General features: G+C 39.7%; 1 protein-coding gene across 1 annotated transcript in view; it reads left to right on the forward strand.

Moving 5' to 3' along the window:
* The window catches only part of pter (phosphotriesterase related), a 38,450-nt gene extending 17,615 nt beyond the window's left edge, over positions 1-20,835 (forward strand). The window contains exons 4-5 of the mRNA XM_060824969.1: positions 18,081-18,221; positions 20,049-20,835. Of these exons, the coding sequence (XP_060680952.1) occupies positions 18,081-18,221; positions 20,049-20,259 (352 nt within the window). The 3' untranslated portion in view covers positions 20,260-20,835. The remainder of the gene's footprint in view (positions 1-18,080; positions 18,222-20,048) is intronic.
* The last annotated feature ends 275 nt before the right edge of the window (positions 20,836-21,110 follow it).

The raw sequence follows: 21,110 nt of genomic DNA on the forward strand, positions 1-21,110 counted from the left end.
GGGGGAGGGGTGTTGGAAATGCGATAGGTGGAAGGAGGTTAAGGTGAGGGTGATAGGCCGGAGTGGGGGTGGGGGCGGAGAGGTCAGGAAGAAGATTGCAGGTTAGGAAGGTGGTGCTGAGTTCGAGGGTTGGAACTGAGACAAGGTGGGGGGAGGGGAAATGAGGAAACTGGAGAAATCTGAGTTCATCCCTTGTGGTTGGAGGGTTCCAAGGAGGAAGATGAGGCGCTCTTCCTCCAGCTGTCGTGTTGCTATGGTCTGGCGATGGAGGAGTCCAAGGACTTGCATGTCCTTGGTGGAGTGGGAGGGGGAGCTGAAGTGTTGAGTCACAGGACGGTTGGGTTGGTTGGTCCGGGTGTCCCAGAGGGGTTCTCTGAAAGGCTCCGCAAGTAGGCAGCCTGTCAGCCCAATATAGAGGAGGCTACATCGGGTGCAGCGGATGCAGTAAATGATGTGTGTGGAGGTGCAGGTGAATTTGTGGCGGATATGGAAGGATCCCTTGGGGCCTTGGAGGGAAGTAAGGGGGGAGGTGTGGGCGCAAGTTTTGCATTTCTTGCGGTTGCAGGGGAAGGTGCCGGGAGTGGAGGTCGGGTTGGTGGGGGGTGTGGACCTGACAAGGGAGTCACGGAGGGAGTGGTCTTTTCGGAACGCTGATAGGGGAGGGGAGGGACATATATCCCTGGTGGTGGGGTCTGTTTGGAGGTGACAGAAATGACGACGGATGATGTGATGTATATGGAGGTTGGTGGGGTGGTAGGTGAGGACCAGTAGGGTTCTGTCCTGGTGGCGATTGGAGGGGCGGGGCTCAAGGGGCCGCAATTTCCCCCCAGACGTGATTGACGATGCTCTCCACCACATCTCCTCCACTTCCCGCTCCTCCGCCCTTAAGCCCCGCCCCTCCAATCGATTCTCCTGCTTCTTGGATGCTGCCTGACCTGCTGCGCTTTTCCAGCAACACATTTTTAGTTTTGGCCCACCTACCCAACCCATCCACATCCTTTTGTAAATTTCTTAATTCTTCATTGGAACTTGCTTTCTACCTATTTTAGTGTCATCTGCAAATTTTGCTATAGAACATCCTAATCCTGCATCCACATCATTAATGTAGATTGCAAATAGTTGGGGCCTAAAGACTAGGGCCTGTGGCATCCCACAAGTTACAGCTTGCCAACCATAGCCAATGAAATACTCATTTATCCCTACTCTCTGCTTTCTGTTGTTTAGCCAATATTCTATCCAAGCAAATAAATTACCCCTAGACCCATGTGATCTTACCTTGAATGCTATTATCTGTTTGTGTGGCTTTTCATCAAATGCCTTTTGGAGGTCCAGTTAAACTACATTTAGAAGATCTCCATTATCCACTTGGCTTGTCGCATCTTCAAAGAACACCAGAAAATTAGTCAAACATGACTTATCATTCATAAAACCATGCTGACTCTGATGAATTGCATTTTGACTTTGAAATGTTACTACTTCCTCGAATAATTAATCTAACGATTTCCCAGTGACAGACATTAAACTAACTGGCCATAGTTTCCTACTTCCTACCTCCCTCCTTTCCAACTCCAAGGAATTTTAGAATGTCATAAACAATACACTCACCATCTCTGCTGCTGTTTCTTATAAGACCTTAGGTTGCAAGCCATCAGGCTCTGGGGACATGTCTGCTTTTAATCCCTATAGATTATTCAGTTTTATTTTCCTAGTGATGGCAAATGTTTTAAGTTTCTTCTTCTAATAACCTCTGCATTAACTGTTACTATCGGGATGATTTCAGTGTCATCCACCAACTGAAAATTCGTAAAGCCAAAGTACAAAGGGATCTGGGAGTGCCAGTCGAGGGTTCTCTAAAGGTAAACATGCAGGTTGAGTCCGTGATTAAGAAAGCGAATGCAAAGTTGTCACTTATCTCAAGAGGGTTGGAATATAAAAGCAGCGATGTTCTACTGAGACTTTATAAAGCTCTGGTTAGGCCCCATTTGGAGTACTGTGTCCAGTTTTGGTCCCCACACCTCAGGAAGGACATACTGGCACTGGAACGTGTCCAGTGGAGATTCACACAGATGATCCCTGGAATGGTAGGTCTAACATATGAGGAACGGCTGAGGATCCTGGGATTGTATTCATTGGAGTTTAGAAGATTAAGGGGAGACTTAATAGAGACGTACAAGATAATACATGGCTTGGAAAGGGTCGACGCTAGGAAATTGTTTCCATTAGGCGAGGAGACTAGGACCCGTGGACACAGCCTTAGAATTAGAGGGGGTCAATTCAGAACAGAAATGCGGAGACATTTCTTCAGCCAGAGAGTGGTGGGCCTGTGGAATTCATTGCCACAAGGTGTAGTGGTGGCCGGGACGCTAAATGTCTTCAAGGCAGAGATTGATAGATTCTTGTTGTCTCGAGGAATTAATGGCTACGGGGAGAATGCTGTTAAGTGGAGTTGAAATGCCCATCAGCCATGATTGAATGGTGGAGTGGACTCGATGGGCCAAATGGCCTTACTTCCACTCCTATGTCTTATGGTCTTACGGTCTTATGTACACAGATCCTTGAAAGTTGCTGCCCAGGTTGACAGGGTTGTTAAGAAGGCATACAGTGTTTTAGCTTTTATTAATAGAGGGATCGAGTTCCAGAATCATGGGGTTATGCTGCAGCTGTACAAAACTCTGGTGTGGCCATACTTGGAGTATTGTGTACAGTTCTAGTTATCAATTTTCCCTGCTCTTGTCTGATTCCTTGGTGCAATAAAAGATTTGTCTTGCTTTTTCCCTCTACTCCAAACTTGATGGTCTTGGCAAATAGCATCCCTTCACTGGATTATTTCCTTCTTCAACTGTGACTTATATCAGGCTTTATCCTTACTACATTGCATTGTTTATTATCTGATCTCTAAATGACATCTTAAATGTGCTCCTCTTGTTGGCACACCAGGACTAGAGCCAACGCTACTTCTTTCCTTGCTGTGCTAGAAAAACACAAATTGAGAAAGTTTTCTTGCATACACTTTCAGGATAATTCCCCTTTTTTCATGCTTTTAATGTATATTTTTATGAGACTAATTTAAGTCCTTTTTATCAGAACTATATACTGTACCACACGATTATATGGTTTTAGTATATTTTTGAAATTTACCTACAAAGTTTATTCTTCATTTTTGTTTCTAATATTTGCTGGCTGCTGGTATGTACCAAATTGAATTTTGTTCAACAAAACAGAGAAATTGCTAGAGAAACTCAGCAGATCTGGCAGGATCATTGGAGAAAAATCAGAGTTAATATTTTGGGTGCAGCAACCCTTCTTCAGAATGGTTCTGTCTTGATCCCTCTCCTTTCCTACCGTGACATCATCATGTTGTTCTAGACATGGGTGAAGTCAAAGAGGGCTGCCCACATTGCTGACTGGAAATCCTGGGTGGGATGGGAAAGGAACCCTATTATGGTAGTAAATTAAATTTAATTAATCGAAATTTGCTAACTGCCACTTGATACTGAAACTGATTTTTCCAAAAAATGTCAGAATTATGGCAGAAAACTGGCACAGATCCAGACCCTGACTTGTTATAAAAGTCCAGCTCTTAATCGTTCGATGTTGGAATTTACCTAATTTAACAGCTAAATTATAAAGTTCTATGTGGTGATATGTTGGTGTTACCACTTATCCCATGTGGAAAATCACCAGCAAATTGCATATTTTGATTGCCTTATATTCAATGGCACAGAATTCTATAATATCAGGATTTAACTGTCCAGTTTCTGTATTTGTGTGCATTCATGAAATGTATGTACATGTATATTGAAGTTGTGTAGATTTTTAGACATAACTGATTTACTTTTGTGTGGTTATTCCTTAATAGTTACAGTCACAGTGTTCCTATGTAAATGTGCTGATAAAGAATACAAATACATATTTTATGTTCATATTGAAGCATTGCTAAATAGAATACTAACCTTCTGATCCTGAAGAAGTAATTGCTATTTATGTCATTCGTGGTGTTAATTGAGATTATGGAATCATGCTTAAAGTGAAAAAAGTAATGGTTGAGCTCCACAAAACAAGTGAAATGTCACAGTCGCTGAAGTATGTAATAACATACTCATGCAGAAAATTGCAATTTAAAGGTTAAATTAGATAAATCCTAACATAGAAAAAAACAAGACTCACATTTTAGTGATGTCTTTCTCAGCCTCAGGATGTCCCAAAGTACTTTAAATCCAATTAAATCATTTTGAGATGTAGTCACTATTGTAATGTAGGAAATGTAAATGCATCGATTACACTAACTTGACACACAGAACTGTGTGAGAGTTTGGTGAACCTGTTAAATGGAATGATTTACTGTGCTGAGATATCAGTGTAAAGAAGTGCACTTGCTTGACAGTTACCTACATATCAGGAAATTCATAATTATGCTAATGTAGTCCTGTTCAACCATGCACAAATACAGTATACATTTATTTTTAATTCTTTACGAACTAGATAGCATTTATAGATGGCCCTTTTGCAACAACTCAAGCACGATAGGTCAAATGGTCTCATGTGCATCATCATTCAATGAATATATGATTATATTTTAAGATATATCCTTGGGCTGTGATGACACTACTACAGCTAATCTGGGAACATGTGATGTTGATAGCGCAGAAATGCAAAAGCTACATAAGATGCTAAAAACTGAGGCTAACTATGGTTTCAAATATGGTGTTTTGCACAATTTTATAAAAATTTTGAAATATAAAAACAGCTAGCCTGTAAACATTGTCGATCATTGTAAAAATTCAACTGGCTCACTAATATACTTTAGAGAGGAAACCTTTAACTGTTCTGGCCTAAATATGACTCCAGACCCAGAGCAATGTGATTGACTCTTAACTGCTCTCTGGGCAATTCGAGAAAGGCAATAAATGCTGCTTTAGCCAGTGATGACCACATGGCATGAATGAACATTAAAAAAATTATGAAGGTTGCTATCATAAACTGTTCCTTAGGTCCACTATTGTGAATCTCCAAAACCTGTTAGCAAATGTGCTCATGACCACAGGTCAGAACCTCAAATACTATAGACAATTTTAACATGTAAATCCAAAACATGCTTTTTAAATGAGGGCGTATACAGCCAAAATGGCTAAATATGTATTTTGTTGGTTATCTGAAGAAAAACCCACAGAATTCCACACATACAAATGCAAAAGAAACTTCAAACAACTTTCAAAGGAGGAAGAGGCATATCAAAATAGATTGGAGTGTGATTTTTTTTGTGAGCACAAACATAATGAGGAGCCAACAAACCACTGCTCAACAGGAAGCCATCCCTTGTGGATTATGTCACGAAGTGTGGATACAGTTTCCCTTTGAAGAATACACATGGAAATGATTAAAAAAACAGTTTCAACTCTATTGGAGCATTTCAGAAGGACTGAATTTTATTTTGTGTACCTACCCTGGTTCAAATATTAGAATGCTATAACAGTCACAGATGAAGAACTAAATCTTGTCCTTTCACAATCGAACTGAAATCTTTATACATTGATCTTTTACTTCACGTCAGCTTTTTATAATACATTTTTAAGGATAACCATGGCTAATGTTTAATCTGAACAGGAACTTATGGCAAGGTTAATAAAATATATAAGAAAGGAAAAAGGGGATGGGAACATAGGGGTGCAATGATGAAACTGTTTAAGACAATGGGTGAGGTCACAACTGGAGTGTTGTGTGCGGTCTTGATCACCACATTACAGAAAGGATGTAATTGCTCTGGAGAGAGTGCAGAGAAGATTTACTAGTATGTAAGAGCTGGATAATTGCAGCTATAAGGATGGATTGGAGGGTCTGGAGTCATATTTAGGCCAGAACAGTTAAAGGTTTCCTCTCTAAAGTATATTAGTGAGCCAGTTGAATTGTTACAACAATCGACAATGTTTACAGGCTAGCTGTTTTCCTTAGGACAAGGTCGAGGGGTGACATAGACTGTTAGAGATGTACAGCACAGAAACATGCCCTTTGGTCCAACTCGTCCATGCTGACGAGATATCCTAAATACATGTAAATCTAGTCCCAGTTGCCAGCATTTGGTCCATATCTATCTAAACCCTTCCTTAATGCTCTGACTAATAAAGGAAAGCATACCAAACGCCTTCTTCACTATCCTATCTACCTGCAACTCCACTTTCAAGGAACTATGAACCTGCTGTCCAAAGTCTCTGTGTTTAGCAACACATCCCAGGAACTTGCCATTAAGTATATAAGTTCTGCCCTGATTTGCCTTTCCAAAATACAGCACTTCACATTTATCTAAATTAAAGTCCATCTGCCACTCCTCAGTCCATTAGCTCAACTGATCAAGATCCCATTGTATTCTGATAAAAGCCTTCTTCGCTGTCCACTGCATCTCCAATTTTGGTGTCATGTTTAAATTTACTAAACATACCTCCTATGTTCACATCCAAATCATTTATATAAATGACAAAAAGAAGTGGACCCAGCAGCAATCCTTGTGGCACACAACTGGTCACAGCCCTCCAGTTTGAAAAACAACTCTCCACCACCATCCTCTGTCTTCTACCTTCGAGCTAGTTCTGTATCCATATGGCTAGCTCTCCCTGTATTCCATGTGATCTAACCTTGGAGCGATGAAGGATGAGAGGTGACTTGATAGAGGTGTACAAGATGATGAGAGGCGTCGATAGGTTGGATAGCCAGAGACTTTTTCCGAGGGTGGAAGTGGCTATGATGGGGCACAATTTTTCAGATGATTGAAGGAAAGTTTAGGGGAGATATCAGAGGTAGGTTCTTTACACAGAGAGTGGTGGGTGCATGGAATGCACTGCCAGTAATAGTGAGACACGATTTTCCACACACACAGCCATGTCGACTATCCCTAATCAGTTCCTGCCTTTCCAAATACATGTAGATCATGTCCCTCAGGATTCTGTCCAACAACTGACCCACCACCAATGTCAGTTCACCAGTCTATAGTTCCCTAGCTTTTCCTTACCAGCTTATTTAAATAATGACTTGAGGTATACAAAATTATGAGGGGTGAAAATGAGTTCCCCCGGCAGAGAGTTAAAAAAAAAGGGTGATATATTCAAGATAAGTGTCAATAGGATTAGAGGGGACGTAAGGAAAAGATTTTCTTTTATGCAGAGAGTGGTGAATGTCTGTAATTTGCTGTCTAAGTTGGTGGTGGAGACAGAGACCTGAAGTACTTGGATCTGCGCCTAAGTGATGTATGCTGCAGGGTTCTGGACCATATGCAGGAAGATAACATTAGAAAAGGCATCTGGGTGTCTTTGGGTCAGCAAGGACAAGATGGACTGAATAGTCCCCTTCTGTGCTGTACAATTTCTATGGGTCTATGGGAACCTCTACAGAGAGACAGACAACAGTGAAATAAGGATTCAAAAAAGACAGAATGGAAAATAAGCAGAGAATTCAGGGGCTATAATTGTGCAGAGCTAGAATGAATTGGACTAAGAATACTAAAAAGACAGACCTTAAGGCCTTGTATCTTAATGTAGGAGCATTCACAATGGATGAATTCATTGCGTAAATAAATCTAAACAGATATGATAGTGTGGGGAATACAGAGACATGGCTGCAGTGTGACCAGGAGTGGAAGATGTGGTTAGTAAATTTGTAAAAGACACCAAAATTGATGGTGTAGTGGACAGCAAGGAAGGTTACCTCAAAGTCAAACGGGACCTTGATCAGATGGGCAAATGGGCTGAGGAGTGGCAGGTGGCATTTAGTCTAGACAAACATGAGATGCTACATTTTGGTAGGGCAAATCAGGGCAGGACTTATATATTTAATGGTGAGATCATGGGGAGTGTTGTCAAACAAAGGGATCTCGGAGTTCAGGTTCATAGTTCTGTGAAAGTGGAGTCTCAGGGAGACATGGTAGTGAAGAATGCATATGGTATGTTTGCCTTTATTGGTCAGAGCATTGAGTATAGGAATTAGGAAATCATATTGTGGATATACAAGGCATTGGTCAGGCCACTCTTGGAATATTGCATGCAATGCTGGTCTCCCTTTGGTAGGAAAGATGTTGATAAACTTTGAAAGGTATAGAAGCAATTTACAAGGATGTTACCAGGGTTAGAGGGTTTGAGCTATAGTGAGAGGCTGAATAGACTGGGACTGTTTTCTCTGAAGCATCAGAGGCTGAGGAGTAACCTTATAGAGGCTTATAAAATTATGAGGGACATGGATAGAAGAATAGTCAAGGTCTTTTCCCCAGGGTAGGGAAAGCCAAAGCTAGAGGTCATATATTTAAGATGAGAGGGGAAAGATTTAAAAGAGATCTAAGGGGCAACATTTTCATGCAGAGGATGGTGCATGTCTGGAATAAACTGCCAGAAGAAGTGGTGGAGGCTGGTGTAATTACAATATTTAAAAGGCATCTGGATGGGTATATGAATAGGAAAGGTTTGGAGGGATATGGGCCAAATGCTGGCAAATGGGACTAGATTAATTTCTGATATCTGGTCAGCATGGATGAGTTGGACCAAAGGGTCTGATTTGTACTGAACATCTCTAGGATAGTATTACTCCTTGGGTTGAGCCTGGAAATGGAAGGAATAAAATAGTAAATATGTATATAGACTCCCCAAACTGAAGTAGTAATACTAGGGAAGGCACTTAAAAGGAAATTAGAGATGCGAGTAATTAAGGTATAGCTGCATTGGCCAACTCCAGTCTGCTTACATATAAGCAAAACAGATAAGTAGCAATACCATTAAGAAGGAATTCTCAGAGTGTATAGGGAATAGTAACATTGGTCAATACACTGAAGAACCAACTCAGAAAAGGCCATCCATGACAGGCTAATGTAATAAGGAAGGAATAATTGACAATCTAGTTATTCCTGAGCCCTTAGGGAAGAGTGATCTCAATAGCGTATAATTCTTCATTAAGATGAAGAATGACATAATTGTTCCTGAGATTTGGGTCCTGCATTTAAATAACAGAAATCGCGTGAGGTACAACTATGATAAATTGGGGATTGTCATTTAAAAGACTGGTGGGAGATAGGCAACAATTTCAGGAAAACATTGACTAATGGTAAAAGTTACTCATTCCAATCTGACATAAAATAAATGGGAAATGTAGTTAAACCATAGCTAACAAGGGAAATTAGGATATTCAATCCAGGGCTGAGGCATATAAATTAAACAAGAAAAAACAACAGACCTGAGGATTGGGAACAGTTTTGTTTCCAACAAGGGGAGACAAAGAGACTGATTAAGAGGTGGAAATAAAGCATGAGAGTGAGCTTGTAGGAAATATCTAAACCAATCGTCAAATTGGTTTCTATTGGTATGTAAAGAGAAAATGGTTAGTAAAGACAAATAAGGTCCCCTACAGTCTGAAGCAGGGGAATTTATAATGGAGTACAAAGAGATGGCAGAACAATTAAATGCATATTTTTGTTCTGCCTTCACAATAGAAGTTACAAATAACATCCCAAAAAATAGGGGAACACAGGCCTAATGGGAAGTCGGAATTGAAAGAAATTTATATTAGCAGGGAAATGGTATTGGAGATACTCATTGAATTAAAGGCAAACTTTGAAAGAGTTCCTGTGGACAGAAGGGTAGCTAATGTAACCTCACTGTTTAAGAATGAAGTCAGAAAGAAAACAGTGAACTGTGAACTGGTTAGCTTGATATTGGTAGAGGGGAAACAAGTTAGACTCTATTATAAAAAGAAGATAGTGACAGAATCGGATAGAGTCCACAAGGGAAGTCGTGCTTGACAATCTGCTGGAATTCTTTTGAGGATGTAATTAATGGAGCAGATAAGGGGGAGTCAGTAGATTTGGATTACTTGGACTTTCAAAAGGCTTTGATAGGATCCCAATTAAGATAAGAAGCATTCAAAATTAAAGCAAAAGGCATTGGAGATTGTGTACTAAAATGGATTGGGAAGCGATTGACAGACAGATAAACAAATCTTTTTCCAGGTGGCAGGCAGTAACTAGTCAGGTACTGCAGGGATCAGTGCTTGAATCCCAGTAATTTGCACACATATTAATGATCTCATTGAGGAAACTATGTGATATATCTCCAAGTTGCAGATGACATGAAGTTGTGCGGGAGGTTTTACTGGGAGGTGAACACTGAGAAGCTTCAGTGCACTTTGGACAAGTTAATTAAGTAGGCAAATGCATGGCAGATGCAGTATAATGTGACAAGTGTGAAGTTATCCAATTTGGTAGCAAAAGCAGGCAGAAATGTATTATCTGAATGGAGTTAAATTAGCAAAGGAATGGTCCAATTAGACCTGGATGTCCTTGTATACCAATAAAGGACATAAAGGACCAATAGGCAATGAAGAAAGCTCATGGTATCAAAAATAGGAATTGCTGGAAAAACATGGCAGGTCTGGCAACATCTGTGGAGAGAAAGCAAAGTTAATGTTTCATGTCCAGTGACCCTTCTTCAGCGCAGAGAGTGAAGAAGGCTTTTGTAGTGAGAGTATTTGAGTACAAGATCAGGGATGTCTTCCTGCAATTGTATAGGACCTTGGTAAGATCACACTAGCAGTATTGTGTAGAGTTTTGGATTCATTATCTGAGGAAAGATGTTGTTGCTATGGAAGGAGTTCAGCGAAGGTTCACTTGAATTAGATGTATGGGGAGAGTTAGGAGCAGGGGACTGAGGGGGGTCTCATGGAAATTTTAACAAGATCAGATAGGGTAGATGCAGGAAGGATGTACCCATTGCTTGGGAGTCCAGAACCAGAGATGAGAAGAAATTTCTCCACCTAAAGAATGTCATGTGGAATTCTCTGACACTGGAAACTGTTGAAGCTGAATGATTGAAGACTTTCTAGAAGGATGTTGATATTTTTCTTACGGCTAAAGAAATCAAATTATATGGAGAGAAAGCGGGAACAGGGTACTGAGTTTGATGATCAACCATAATCATAATTGAATAATGCAGCAGGCTTGAAGAGCTGAACAGCCCATCCCTGCACCTGTATTCTATGTTTTTATATTTCTAAAATAAATAATTGAATGAAATAGTTAAGTAGCTAATTAAACACATTAAGGATGACAGCATAGATAATGTATCAGTGTTGCATTTGGGAGCTCCTGGATTCAGTGATTCAACGTGATCACGTCAGAAGTAATTGTTTGTGGCTCCTGGAACGTAGGCTCAGATTTATTGAAATGGAGGGCAACTGCGGACACTGTAGCACATCAAGAATGCTGAAAATTCCACCATTATTTTGCACACACTGTAAGGATAGTGTCGCCTGATTTGGTCAAGGCAGGGGAGTGTGGCTGAGGGGGGGAACCCAGAGGGGAAGAGTACAGGAACACCTTTGCAATTGTTCAACTTGCAAGAGCACCTTTACAATTGTTCAACAGGTCTCAAGGTCTTTGAGCATGTCGGGATGAGAGTGCTGGCTGCAATCTGGATGAACTAACTGACTGGTAATGTGGACAGGATGCAATTAAAGTGGAGGAAACAAAAAGTAATGTGGCAGTACTAGGGATAGTATAGTGAGAGGGACTGACAGTATTTTGTGCAACAATCAGTGAGAATCTAGAAGTGCATTGCCTGCCTAAGTGTCAGCGTTCAGAATATTACCTCAGGGCTGAAGCGGAGCATATATTGGAGGGGGAGGATCCAGTCTTTGTAATCCATGTAGGTACCTATGACATAGGCAGAACAGGAAGAGTTATTGAAGAGCTAGGCACCAAATCTCTGGATTATGACGTGAGCCATGTGCAAATTGGCACAGGATAAATAAGATTAGAGAAATGAATGCAGAGCTGAAATACTGTTGGGGTAGAAATGGATTATGGTTTGTTGTGCATTTGGACCCATAATGTTGAAGTAGTGCTTGCACAGTTGTACGGTCTATATCTGTACCATTTTAGGACCAGTGTTCAGTGTGCATAACTGGGGAAGGAAAGAAGGTTTTAAACTTAGAGTAAGAGCAAGGGATCAAAATTGGGAAAATGTAGTAAATTAAAGAGTACAGGTAAGGCAGGAATATATTGATATGAAAAATGATTTACAAACTAACTGATAGTATGGATTAATTTCAATTTTCCCAAATTTCCTAGATTCAGGAAATGTTCCATTTGATTGGAAAATAAAGGAATGTAAATCATTTCTAACAGGGTAGGTTAGAGTGTAGAATTCTAAGATTAAATCAACAGAAAAGTCTGAATGCAAATAGCAGTTGAACAGATCGAGATAAGTATGATGTGATAATCATTACAGAGACATGACTGAGGCATGACATGGACTGGAACCTGAATGTCAAAGAATACATGACATTTGGGAAGGACAGGAAGCTATGAAATAGTAGAGGAATGGCTCTTTGTTAATAATAGTATTATCACAAAGCTAACTAAAGTGAACTGCCAAAGTAGGTTAAGGAGTAAGTCAATAGATTATACAGTGGTAGATATTTAAGAGATTATATCAAAGTATCATACAATACAGAAGAAGCCTTTTGACCCATTGAGTCTGTGCCAACAAAACTATTCTAAATCTACACTAGTCCCCCCTTGCCAGCATTTGGCCTTGAATTTCAAGTGCTCATCTAAATTTTTAAAGGTTGCAAGGTTTCCCGCTTCAACTCCTTGCCAAGTAGTGCATTCCAGATTCCCACCGTCCTCTAGATCACAATACACAGAACAGCTAATATTCCAATGAGAAAGAAAAACTCGAGTGGAGGATCTACCATTTGCGGTTAATAAGAAAGTTATAGATAGTATTAAACTTAAAGAAAAAAGATATTACCACAAAAGAGTTGGCTAGTGAGATAGCTGATGCATTGGTTTTAATTTTTCAAAATTGCCTAGATTCAGGCCATGTTCCATTAGGTTGGAAAATAATAATTGTATCTCCTTTATTCAATCAAAGATGGAGACAGTAAGCAGGAAATTACAGATTCAGGGCATTTTCCATTAGGTTTGAAAATAACAAACCCAACTCCTTTATTCAAGCAGGGATGGAGACAGAAAGTAGGAAATTACAGTCCAATTAGCTTAACATCTCTAATAATGAAATTTTGGAAGCTGTTATTGATGAGTTTATAGCAAGATTCTTGGAAAATTCAAGATAATCACCAGAGTCAACATGATTTTGAGAAAGGAAATCATAGCAAATTTATTGGAGATATTTTATGAAAGTAACATGTACCATGAATAGAGGGAAAGAGGTTGATGTACTATAATCAGATTTCCAGAAGGCACTTGATAAGGATCTACATCAAATGTTATTGTGAAAAGTGACTGTCATGTTGGAAGTAACACTTTGACATGGATGGAAAATTGACCAGCTACCAAGTACCGAAGAGTAAAAATAGATGGGTAATTTTTCTGGTTAACAAGATATAATTATTCATGTCACGTTGATCTGATAAGGTCGATACAAAACTGTCTTAATCATAAAAGACAGAGAGAGGTGGTCGAAGGATGTTTTCTGACTGGAGATCTGTGACCAGTGGTGTTCCACAGGGACCAGTGCTGGAACCCTGTTGTTTGTAATAGGCAAATGATTTGGAAGAGAATGTAGGTGAGAGAAAGTGAGGACTGCAGATGGTGGAGATCAGAGTCAAAACGTGTGGCACTGGAAAAGCACAGCTAGTCAGGCAGCATCCAAAGAGCAGATGATTTGACGTTTCAAGCATAAGCTCTTCATCAGGAATATAGATGGCCTGATTTGTAAGTTTGTGGATGAAACAAAGATTGGGAGCTGTGGATGGTGAAGAGGATTGCCAAAGGATACAGCAGGATATCGATAGACTGGAGCCTTGGGCGGAGAAACAGCAGATGGAATTTAATCTAGACAAATGCAAGTTGATGCATTTTGGAAGCTCTAATGCAGGAGGGAAGTATACAATAAGTGGTAGAATAAATAAATGAGTGTCATATAACACATTCCAATAAATTAGTAGCATCAACGTACAGAGGGATCTCTGCCTACAATTCCCTGAAAGTGGCAACACAAGGGGATGCAGTTGTCAAGAAGGCATGCTTAACCTTCACTAGTCAGGGAATAGAACATCACAATTGGCAAGTCATGTTGCAGCTGTATAGAACTTTAGTTAAGCCACATTTGGAATAGTGTGCACAGTTCTGGTCACAATACTCTCAGAGAATGTGAAAACTTTGGAGAGGGTATAGAAACAGTTTGCCAGGACGTTGACTAGTTTGGAGGCATTGTTATGAGTAGAGATAGGACAAACTTGTTTTGTTTTCACTTGAATGTTAAAGGATGAGGGATGATCTGATAGAAATATATAAAAGTGTGAGAGGCTTGGATAGAATGGATAGTCTGAATCTTTTTCCAGGGTAGAAATGTTAATTACTAGGAAACATAGGATTCAGGTCTTAATGGGCCAAGGGCCTGTTTCTGTACTGTACTGGGCTTTGTTATTTTGTTGTTATATACAACAGGGATCAGTTCTGGCATCTGAGGCAAATGAAGTCATTACAGCATGGATCAAGATTGCTAACTTTGCTGAAAACACAAAAATAGATAGAAATGTAAATTGGGAAGAGGATATAGGAGGCTACAAAGGGATTTAGATTATTTAAGTGATCGGGCAATGATCTGGCAAAGAGAGACTAATGTGGGAAAATATGAAATTGTTTATTTCTGGCAGAAATAATAAAACAAACAATCTAATTAGTGAGAGATTACAATCTCTGAGATGCAGAGGAATCTGGCTGCATTGTTGTATGAATTACTAAAAATTAGTACTTAGGTACAGCTGGTAATTAGGAAAACTAATACAATGCATTACAAATTATTGGTCTACTTATGTAACGATAAATGGAAATGTATTTGAATCAGTTCAGAGAAGGTTTCCTAGACTAATATTCAAATGAATGTGTTGTCTTATAAGGAAAGGTTGGATAGACTAGGACTGTATCTGCTGAAGTATGAAAGAGTAAGTAGCAACATAAGTGAAACAATTAGGATTCTGAGGGATCTTGTCAGAGCTGATGTGGACCAGATGTTTCCTTTCGTAGCAGAATCTAGAACTGTGGTCGGTGCTTTAAAATAAGCAGTAACCCTTTAAAGACAGAGATGACAAAAGCTTTTTCTCAGGGATTTCTGAGTCTTTGGAATTCTTTTGCTCAAGAGGCAGTGGAAACAGAGTCTGACTATTCATCAGCCAAAGTTGGATAGATTATTGATAAGTGCTGAAATGTTAGTGGAGGTAGACAGAATTGTGAAGTAATTAGGTCAGTCATGATCTTATTGAATGGGAGAGGCAGGCCTGAGGGGCTGAGAGGCTGACGTCTGATCCTAGCTCATTTATTTGTAAATGGCAAGCTGGAACTCTCCTGGCCATTGCTGTCTTAATCTTAATAACTCATTGGTAGATCATTAACTGCACTTGAGCCATTCGGAAATTAAGCAATATCACTAATAATGGGAGGAAAAGATGAATGGATAAATGAGTTTGGTTTCTTTTGGCTTGGTCTTCCAAGTATGATATTGTAGAACACTGATAATTCTGCAAGCATTGCAATACAATGGATCTTTTGCATTGATTTTTTAGTTTCTTCCTAGCACAGCAAAGGCTATCTCATCTGCATATGGAGACCTAATTTGTCACATGGTTGAGCAGCAGGACTATGCCATTAGTGAATTCTGTGTAAATGATTTTGTGGCATTGATTGGAAAATTTGCCATCTTGAGTTGTATTTTTATTTGAAACAATTTTTTTTAGGAATAAAGTGATGAAAGAGAAAATGAGATTTAATATATTAAAAATAGCCAGCAAGTAGGAAGAGTGAAGTTGAGAAGTATTTATATTTTCATTTAATGTTGCTGATGAATTTGCAGTCTAATTAATATTACAATTATTGTGATACCTCTCACAATTGAGTAGCATACTATATTTATATCTGTGAGCTTAAAACGTGCAATTAGTCTCAGAGAAATGTGTTAGCTTTGACAAAGAACTTTGACAACCCACTGTTGTAATTTGTAAGCTGTGTCATTGAATGAATGAATGAATTGAATGAATGAATTAGCTTGATTGTCACATATAATACCATCAGCACGTTTGATTATTTTCATTCATTTTCTGACCCCAGGTCAATTATCTAAATGAGAAACTATAACAGCATAAAAACGATCTCTAAGACACCTTTCTGACTCTCTCACAATACCTTAACTCCCCTAAGGAGTAGTTATTATCTTATCCCATCAGTCAATCATCATTGATTTTCTGTTTTTGCCCTGAATTCAGAATGAACTAGGCACAATCTGCGTGGGCATAACAATTGCAAATAAAATTTAATGTAAACAGAGACGTGTAAAGTATTCCTGAACAAATGGGAAAATAGGCATCACGCTTATTTCTTGAAACGTGTTGAAAAGTCTTAAAGATGTAATGGAGAGGGACCTGGAAGTCACAGTAAGTTAGACATTCATATCCCGATGGCGCAGTAGTAGTCAACACAGCAAATAGAGCAACCGCTACGTTATCAAAGCAATAGAAAACAAGTCAAAGTAATAATTAAAAAGTGTTTTGGCCAGAATACACCTTACAATGTGTTTAGACACTAAGCAAATATTGAAGCCTAGAGACAGTGCGAAAAGACATAAGAAAGAATGACAAAGAAATTGGTTTAATGGAATGTTACATTAACTTGTTATGAAACATGGGGTAGATACCAGTAAATAATATTTGTATGTTTTGAAGCAGAGTGTAACCGCTACTTACTTGCAATCGACTTTCCAAAAGACCCAATGAAGGCAAAAACCCTGATTGCATTTGAGAAATAAGTGGATTATTCACCTGTGGGGCAGGTTACTTCCGGGTGGATCGCAGATGTGGTTCTCCACTGTTTCTTCATCCCTCATTAACATGTGATCAAGTTTAAGCTTCCAAACAAGAGTCATATTCGGCTCGAAAAGTCAATTCGGCGTGTGTGTCACAAGTGCTGCCAGGCCTGCGCAGTTGCTGCAATACTTATTTTTTTCAATTACAGCAGGTTAGGGTTAATGGGATTGGGACCTTACTGAGTCTAGGAACAAAACAGTTGTTATTTTTAATGTGTCAAATGGCCGACGATATCATATTACTGGCCAAGCACAGAGTCTGTGGACTGTGCTAAACATTGTGGACCTTTCGTTAGAATTATTGTAGCGGACCAAATTATGAGGCAAGTAACAGTTCATCTGTTGGGTTTAGTCCTTGCAGTGAGTTTACACACAGGCTACCGTGTTCTGGGGTTACTGAAACTGGTGTGTACCTGCCATTTCATTATTTGAACTTGTTTGGCTTTATTAAATAAAAGCATGGGTTGATATCGCTCAGAGCAAGTGGACACATAAAGAGAATCTGTTATCTCGATTAATGTTTAGGTAGACTGTAATTCTTAAAGTATAAAATGAGCGATTTGTCCCCTACCACAGGAACTGGTGATTGGTTGCTGAGAATTAGCCATTCACCAGCTCGTATTCAGAACGTGCTGAGCACCCAAGAACCTGTTAACATCGGACCCCCCACCCCACCCCCGCCCCCGAAACGTTGGGATCTGTTAGAATGTATCGATTAATCTTGTTTTAGTAGCATTCTGACAAAAGGGGTTCCATTCAGGCTTTGAAAAGCAATACAAACTCCTTCCGCTACCTTGTGAGAAAGCAAACTGCGTTCGAGGGATAGGTTTAGATCGAAAAATGTCAGAACACCGTCCAGGTGACCCAGTATGTCCCACCAGGAACTTTTTAAAAGTATACTTAGGTTAAGGATAGAGAACATCGTTTTGATTCTTGATCGTGAACTTCGGGGCCGGTAATATCTCTGGTGTTGTCCAGTCCAGTAAAACGGATCGGTGCAGACTCTAATGTTCAGAGGGCTCGTGAAGGTGCTGGGGTTTAGTATAATTCCACCTTTCGTATTTGGATTGATAGCACACTAGCTGAGAGCCACATCAGTTTCGAAGCATGCAAGGGAAGAGAAAATGATGAACATTGGTCATCAAGTGGCTCTGGGCGATACGTTAGAATATGGTTCAATTTTGAAATCGTAGGTTTGCACATGCACTTTCATATGTACCTTATCTTTACTAGGACCATACTTGAGCGGGATAAACTGTTGGAGTTTGCTAAACTGGGAAGTTACCTGGAATATGACCTATTCGGCGTGGAATTGCTGAATTACGCGTTTTGCCCTGCTGTGGACATGCCTTGTGACATTGAAAGGATCAATTGGTAGGTATCGCCTCGAACACCTTAGAAAGAAAGTTTTGATGTTTAGTGGAGATAAACATTAATCTTTACATTAATCTCATTTGTTAAACTCCGAAGTCACACGACTTCAGGTTATAGTCACAAGCTTTCGGAGCGCTGCCCCTTGGTTAGGTGAGCGTTCTCCACCAAGTAATCTTCCTTTCCGGAATGACATCTGAGTTATAATGATGGCATTTACTTTGCGAACACTTAACTGTAAAATACACATTCGAACAAGTCTTTCACAGTGCCCTGCTGCGAAATATTGATATCAGACAACTTGCCGTAGAGAAACATCCTGACTGCCCGCTGTAGAGGGTACATGGTTTTCGGCGAGAGGTGGACGGTGCCGGTGGCTAGGTAAATCGGCTCAACATTTGACTTGGAGAGCAAAGTTAGTTCATTGCACATTAGAGTATAGAATAAAAGAGGGCGGCGCGCTTCAATGGAAGTTTCATTGTTATTACGATGAAGATGTAATCTTGAACGCACTCATACTTTAAACCAAAATAATAAGGGATTATATTTTCATGGCAAGGTTAACTACATTAAACACCTAAAAGAAAACTGGTGAGGAATTCATGCACATGTCACTTGACATTCATTCAATGCCACTGGCTGTGATTCCTTTGGATTTGCAACATGGGAATTTTTCTTTAATACTTGCAACAAGCTTGGGAATTATTTCCTGTATACACTGTGTTTCACCAAGATTAAATGATGTCTTGCATTAACCAAAGCTGTTTTTTCCCTAAGCCCCATGGTCATTTTGATAGTACCTTCGATTAATTTAACATCAACACGAGCATCTGCTCAGTGATCAATCTTCTGGTTTTGCTGCAAGGACTCAGGGATTGAGGGATAGCAACTTCAGAAATCCAGCTCTTCAAGGTAATTTGAAGAGTCCCACTCCGCCATGCCTCAGCTCATCTGCGACTGAAACATGATTCATGTCTTTTGTTGCCGCTAGACTAAATTACAGTGCATTGCTGACAGGCGGTAAACATAAATACATCCAAAACGCTGCTACCCATATCATAATTCGCAACAAGCTTCCATTTATCCATGAGCCCTGTGCCTGCTGACCGACATTAACTTCAGGTTGAGCGATGACTTGAGGTTGGATTTCTGATCCTTGTTTTCAAATTCCCTCTCCCTCCCTATTTTTATGACTTTGGGCTGGCCCATCTAAAATATCTGCTGCTCAGTTTTGGTCACTTGTGCATCCTCGATTTTTATGGTCTCACTTTTGGTTGCTGATGCCCAGGTCCTCAACTCGGGAAATCTCCCGAGACCTCACTCCTCTCTCTCTCGTTCTTATAGAATCCTTACTACTCCACAATCCCCTGCCCTAATTTGTCCTTCTCTGGCATCATGGCAGATGTTGCTGGGTAATGTGTGTGCAATAGAACGTTTTAGCCAACTTAAAGGCGCTGCACAAATGCTAGTTTTTTTTTGTTATGTGGTTTGATTGGGAATTCGTGCGCTATGTATATTTTGTTTTCGGATTGACACTATGCCTGACCGTACAAAGAAGGTTTCATGAGGGACACCAGACAAGGGTTGCTATTTGAATAAGGAAAATATGTCCTGACTTGAAACTAAATTAGAAATTGCTGGAAAAAAAAACTCAGCAAAAACTCAAGGACGTTCTGGAAAAGGGTCGAAACGTTAAGTCTGCTTTCTCTGCACGGCCAGACGTAATGAGTTTTTCCATCAATTTCATGTTTCTGATTTCGAGCATTCGCAGTTCTTTCGATTTTTATGTCCTGTCTTGAGTTGACCAGCAAATGCAATTATTACTTTCAGGATCCGTTTCCTGGCTGATGAAGGTTATGGAGATAACTTGCTAATGGCCCATGATATTCACACCAAGAACAGGTTAACTAAGTACGGAGGGCACGGCTTCTCTCACATTCTCACCAACATTGTCCCGAAAATGAAGCAGAGAGGCATCCCTCAGTCTGCCATCGACAAGATCCTGGTGGAAAACCCCAAACGTTGGCTAACGTTCAAATAATTAAATTAACGCTGTCCGAATCTTGAGAAATAATTCACAGTTGATTTTAAAGAACGTGTTTTCTATAGACTGAATTATAATTGATTTAAGAGCAATGCCTTCTTCATAAAATCGGAATTCCCAGCATAAAGGAGAAGGAATGAAATATTCTTAAACCGTGCTGAATCGGGGCAAAGACATGTAGCACCATGTGTTGAGTGCTTTGTGGCGATCTGTTGCTGTATAGTTTTGGGTGAGGAAACGTCGAGCAAAGTTAATGGGGTGGATCATACAATTTAGTGTAATAGGAAGGGGCTTAAAGCGATTAAACAGCCCCGTGGGGGCTAATTTTAATTCGGGTGATAGTTTCTTGATTTGTTGCTTGCCTTCTTCAACGTGGACAATTAGTGCTCCGCAGAAGGCTGGTGTCAATCATGTATGTAACCTAAATGTATGCAATATTTCTGCGATAAACTACATGTCAATACGGCAATAATGGCGGTCCTTAAAAGTTATTTGTTTGCTGAAGACCAGCGTGAATTGTCCCGAGATCCCGGTAAAGTGATGAAACAATTCAAATATATGTTAATCAACGAGTCTTTTCGCTTCTTTCTTATCAATAACTTTCAGATTTGAATATGAACACCATGTTACTAACAGCGTGGAGAGCAATCGAATCCGAATAAACAATTCACTTGTAATCAAAAAAGTGATTATTTCAAATCTTTATTTTAAATGAACAAGGAAATGGAATCTTAAACCTGGTTTAACTATTTGTTGAAAATTATTTGAGGAAAAAGAAAATAATTTGGTATTAACCTTTGACCCAGTCTGCAAGACAATATTTGCCTATACATTGTCGGATTTGATAT

The sequence above is a fragment of the Hemiscyllium ocellatum genome, chromosome 5 (assembly GCF_020745735.1).
Source record: "Hemiscyllium ocellatum isolate sHemOce1 chromosome 5, sHemOce1.pat.X.cur, whole genome shotgun sequence".
NCBI lineage: Eukaryota > Metazoa > Chordata > Chondrichthyes > Orectolobiformes > Hemiscylliidae > Hemiscyllium > Hemiscyllium ocellatum.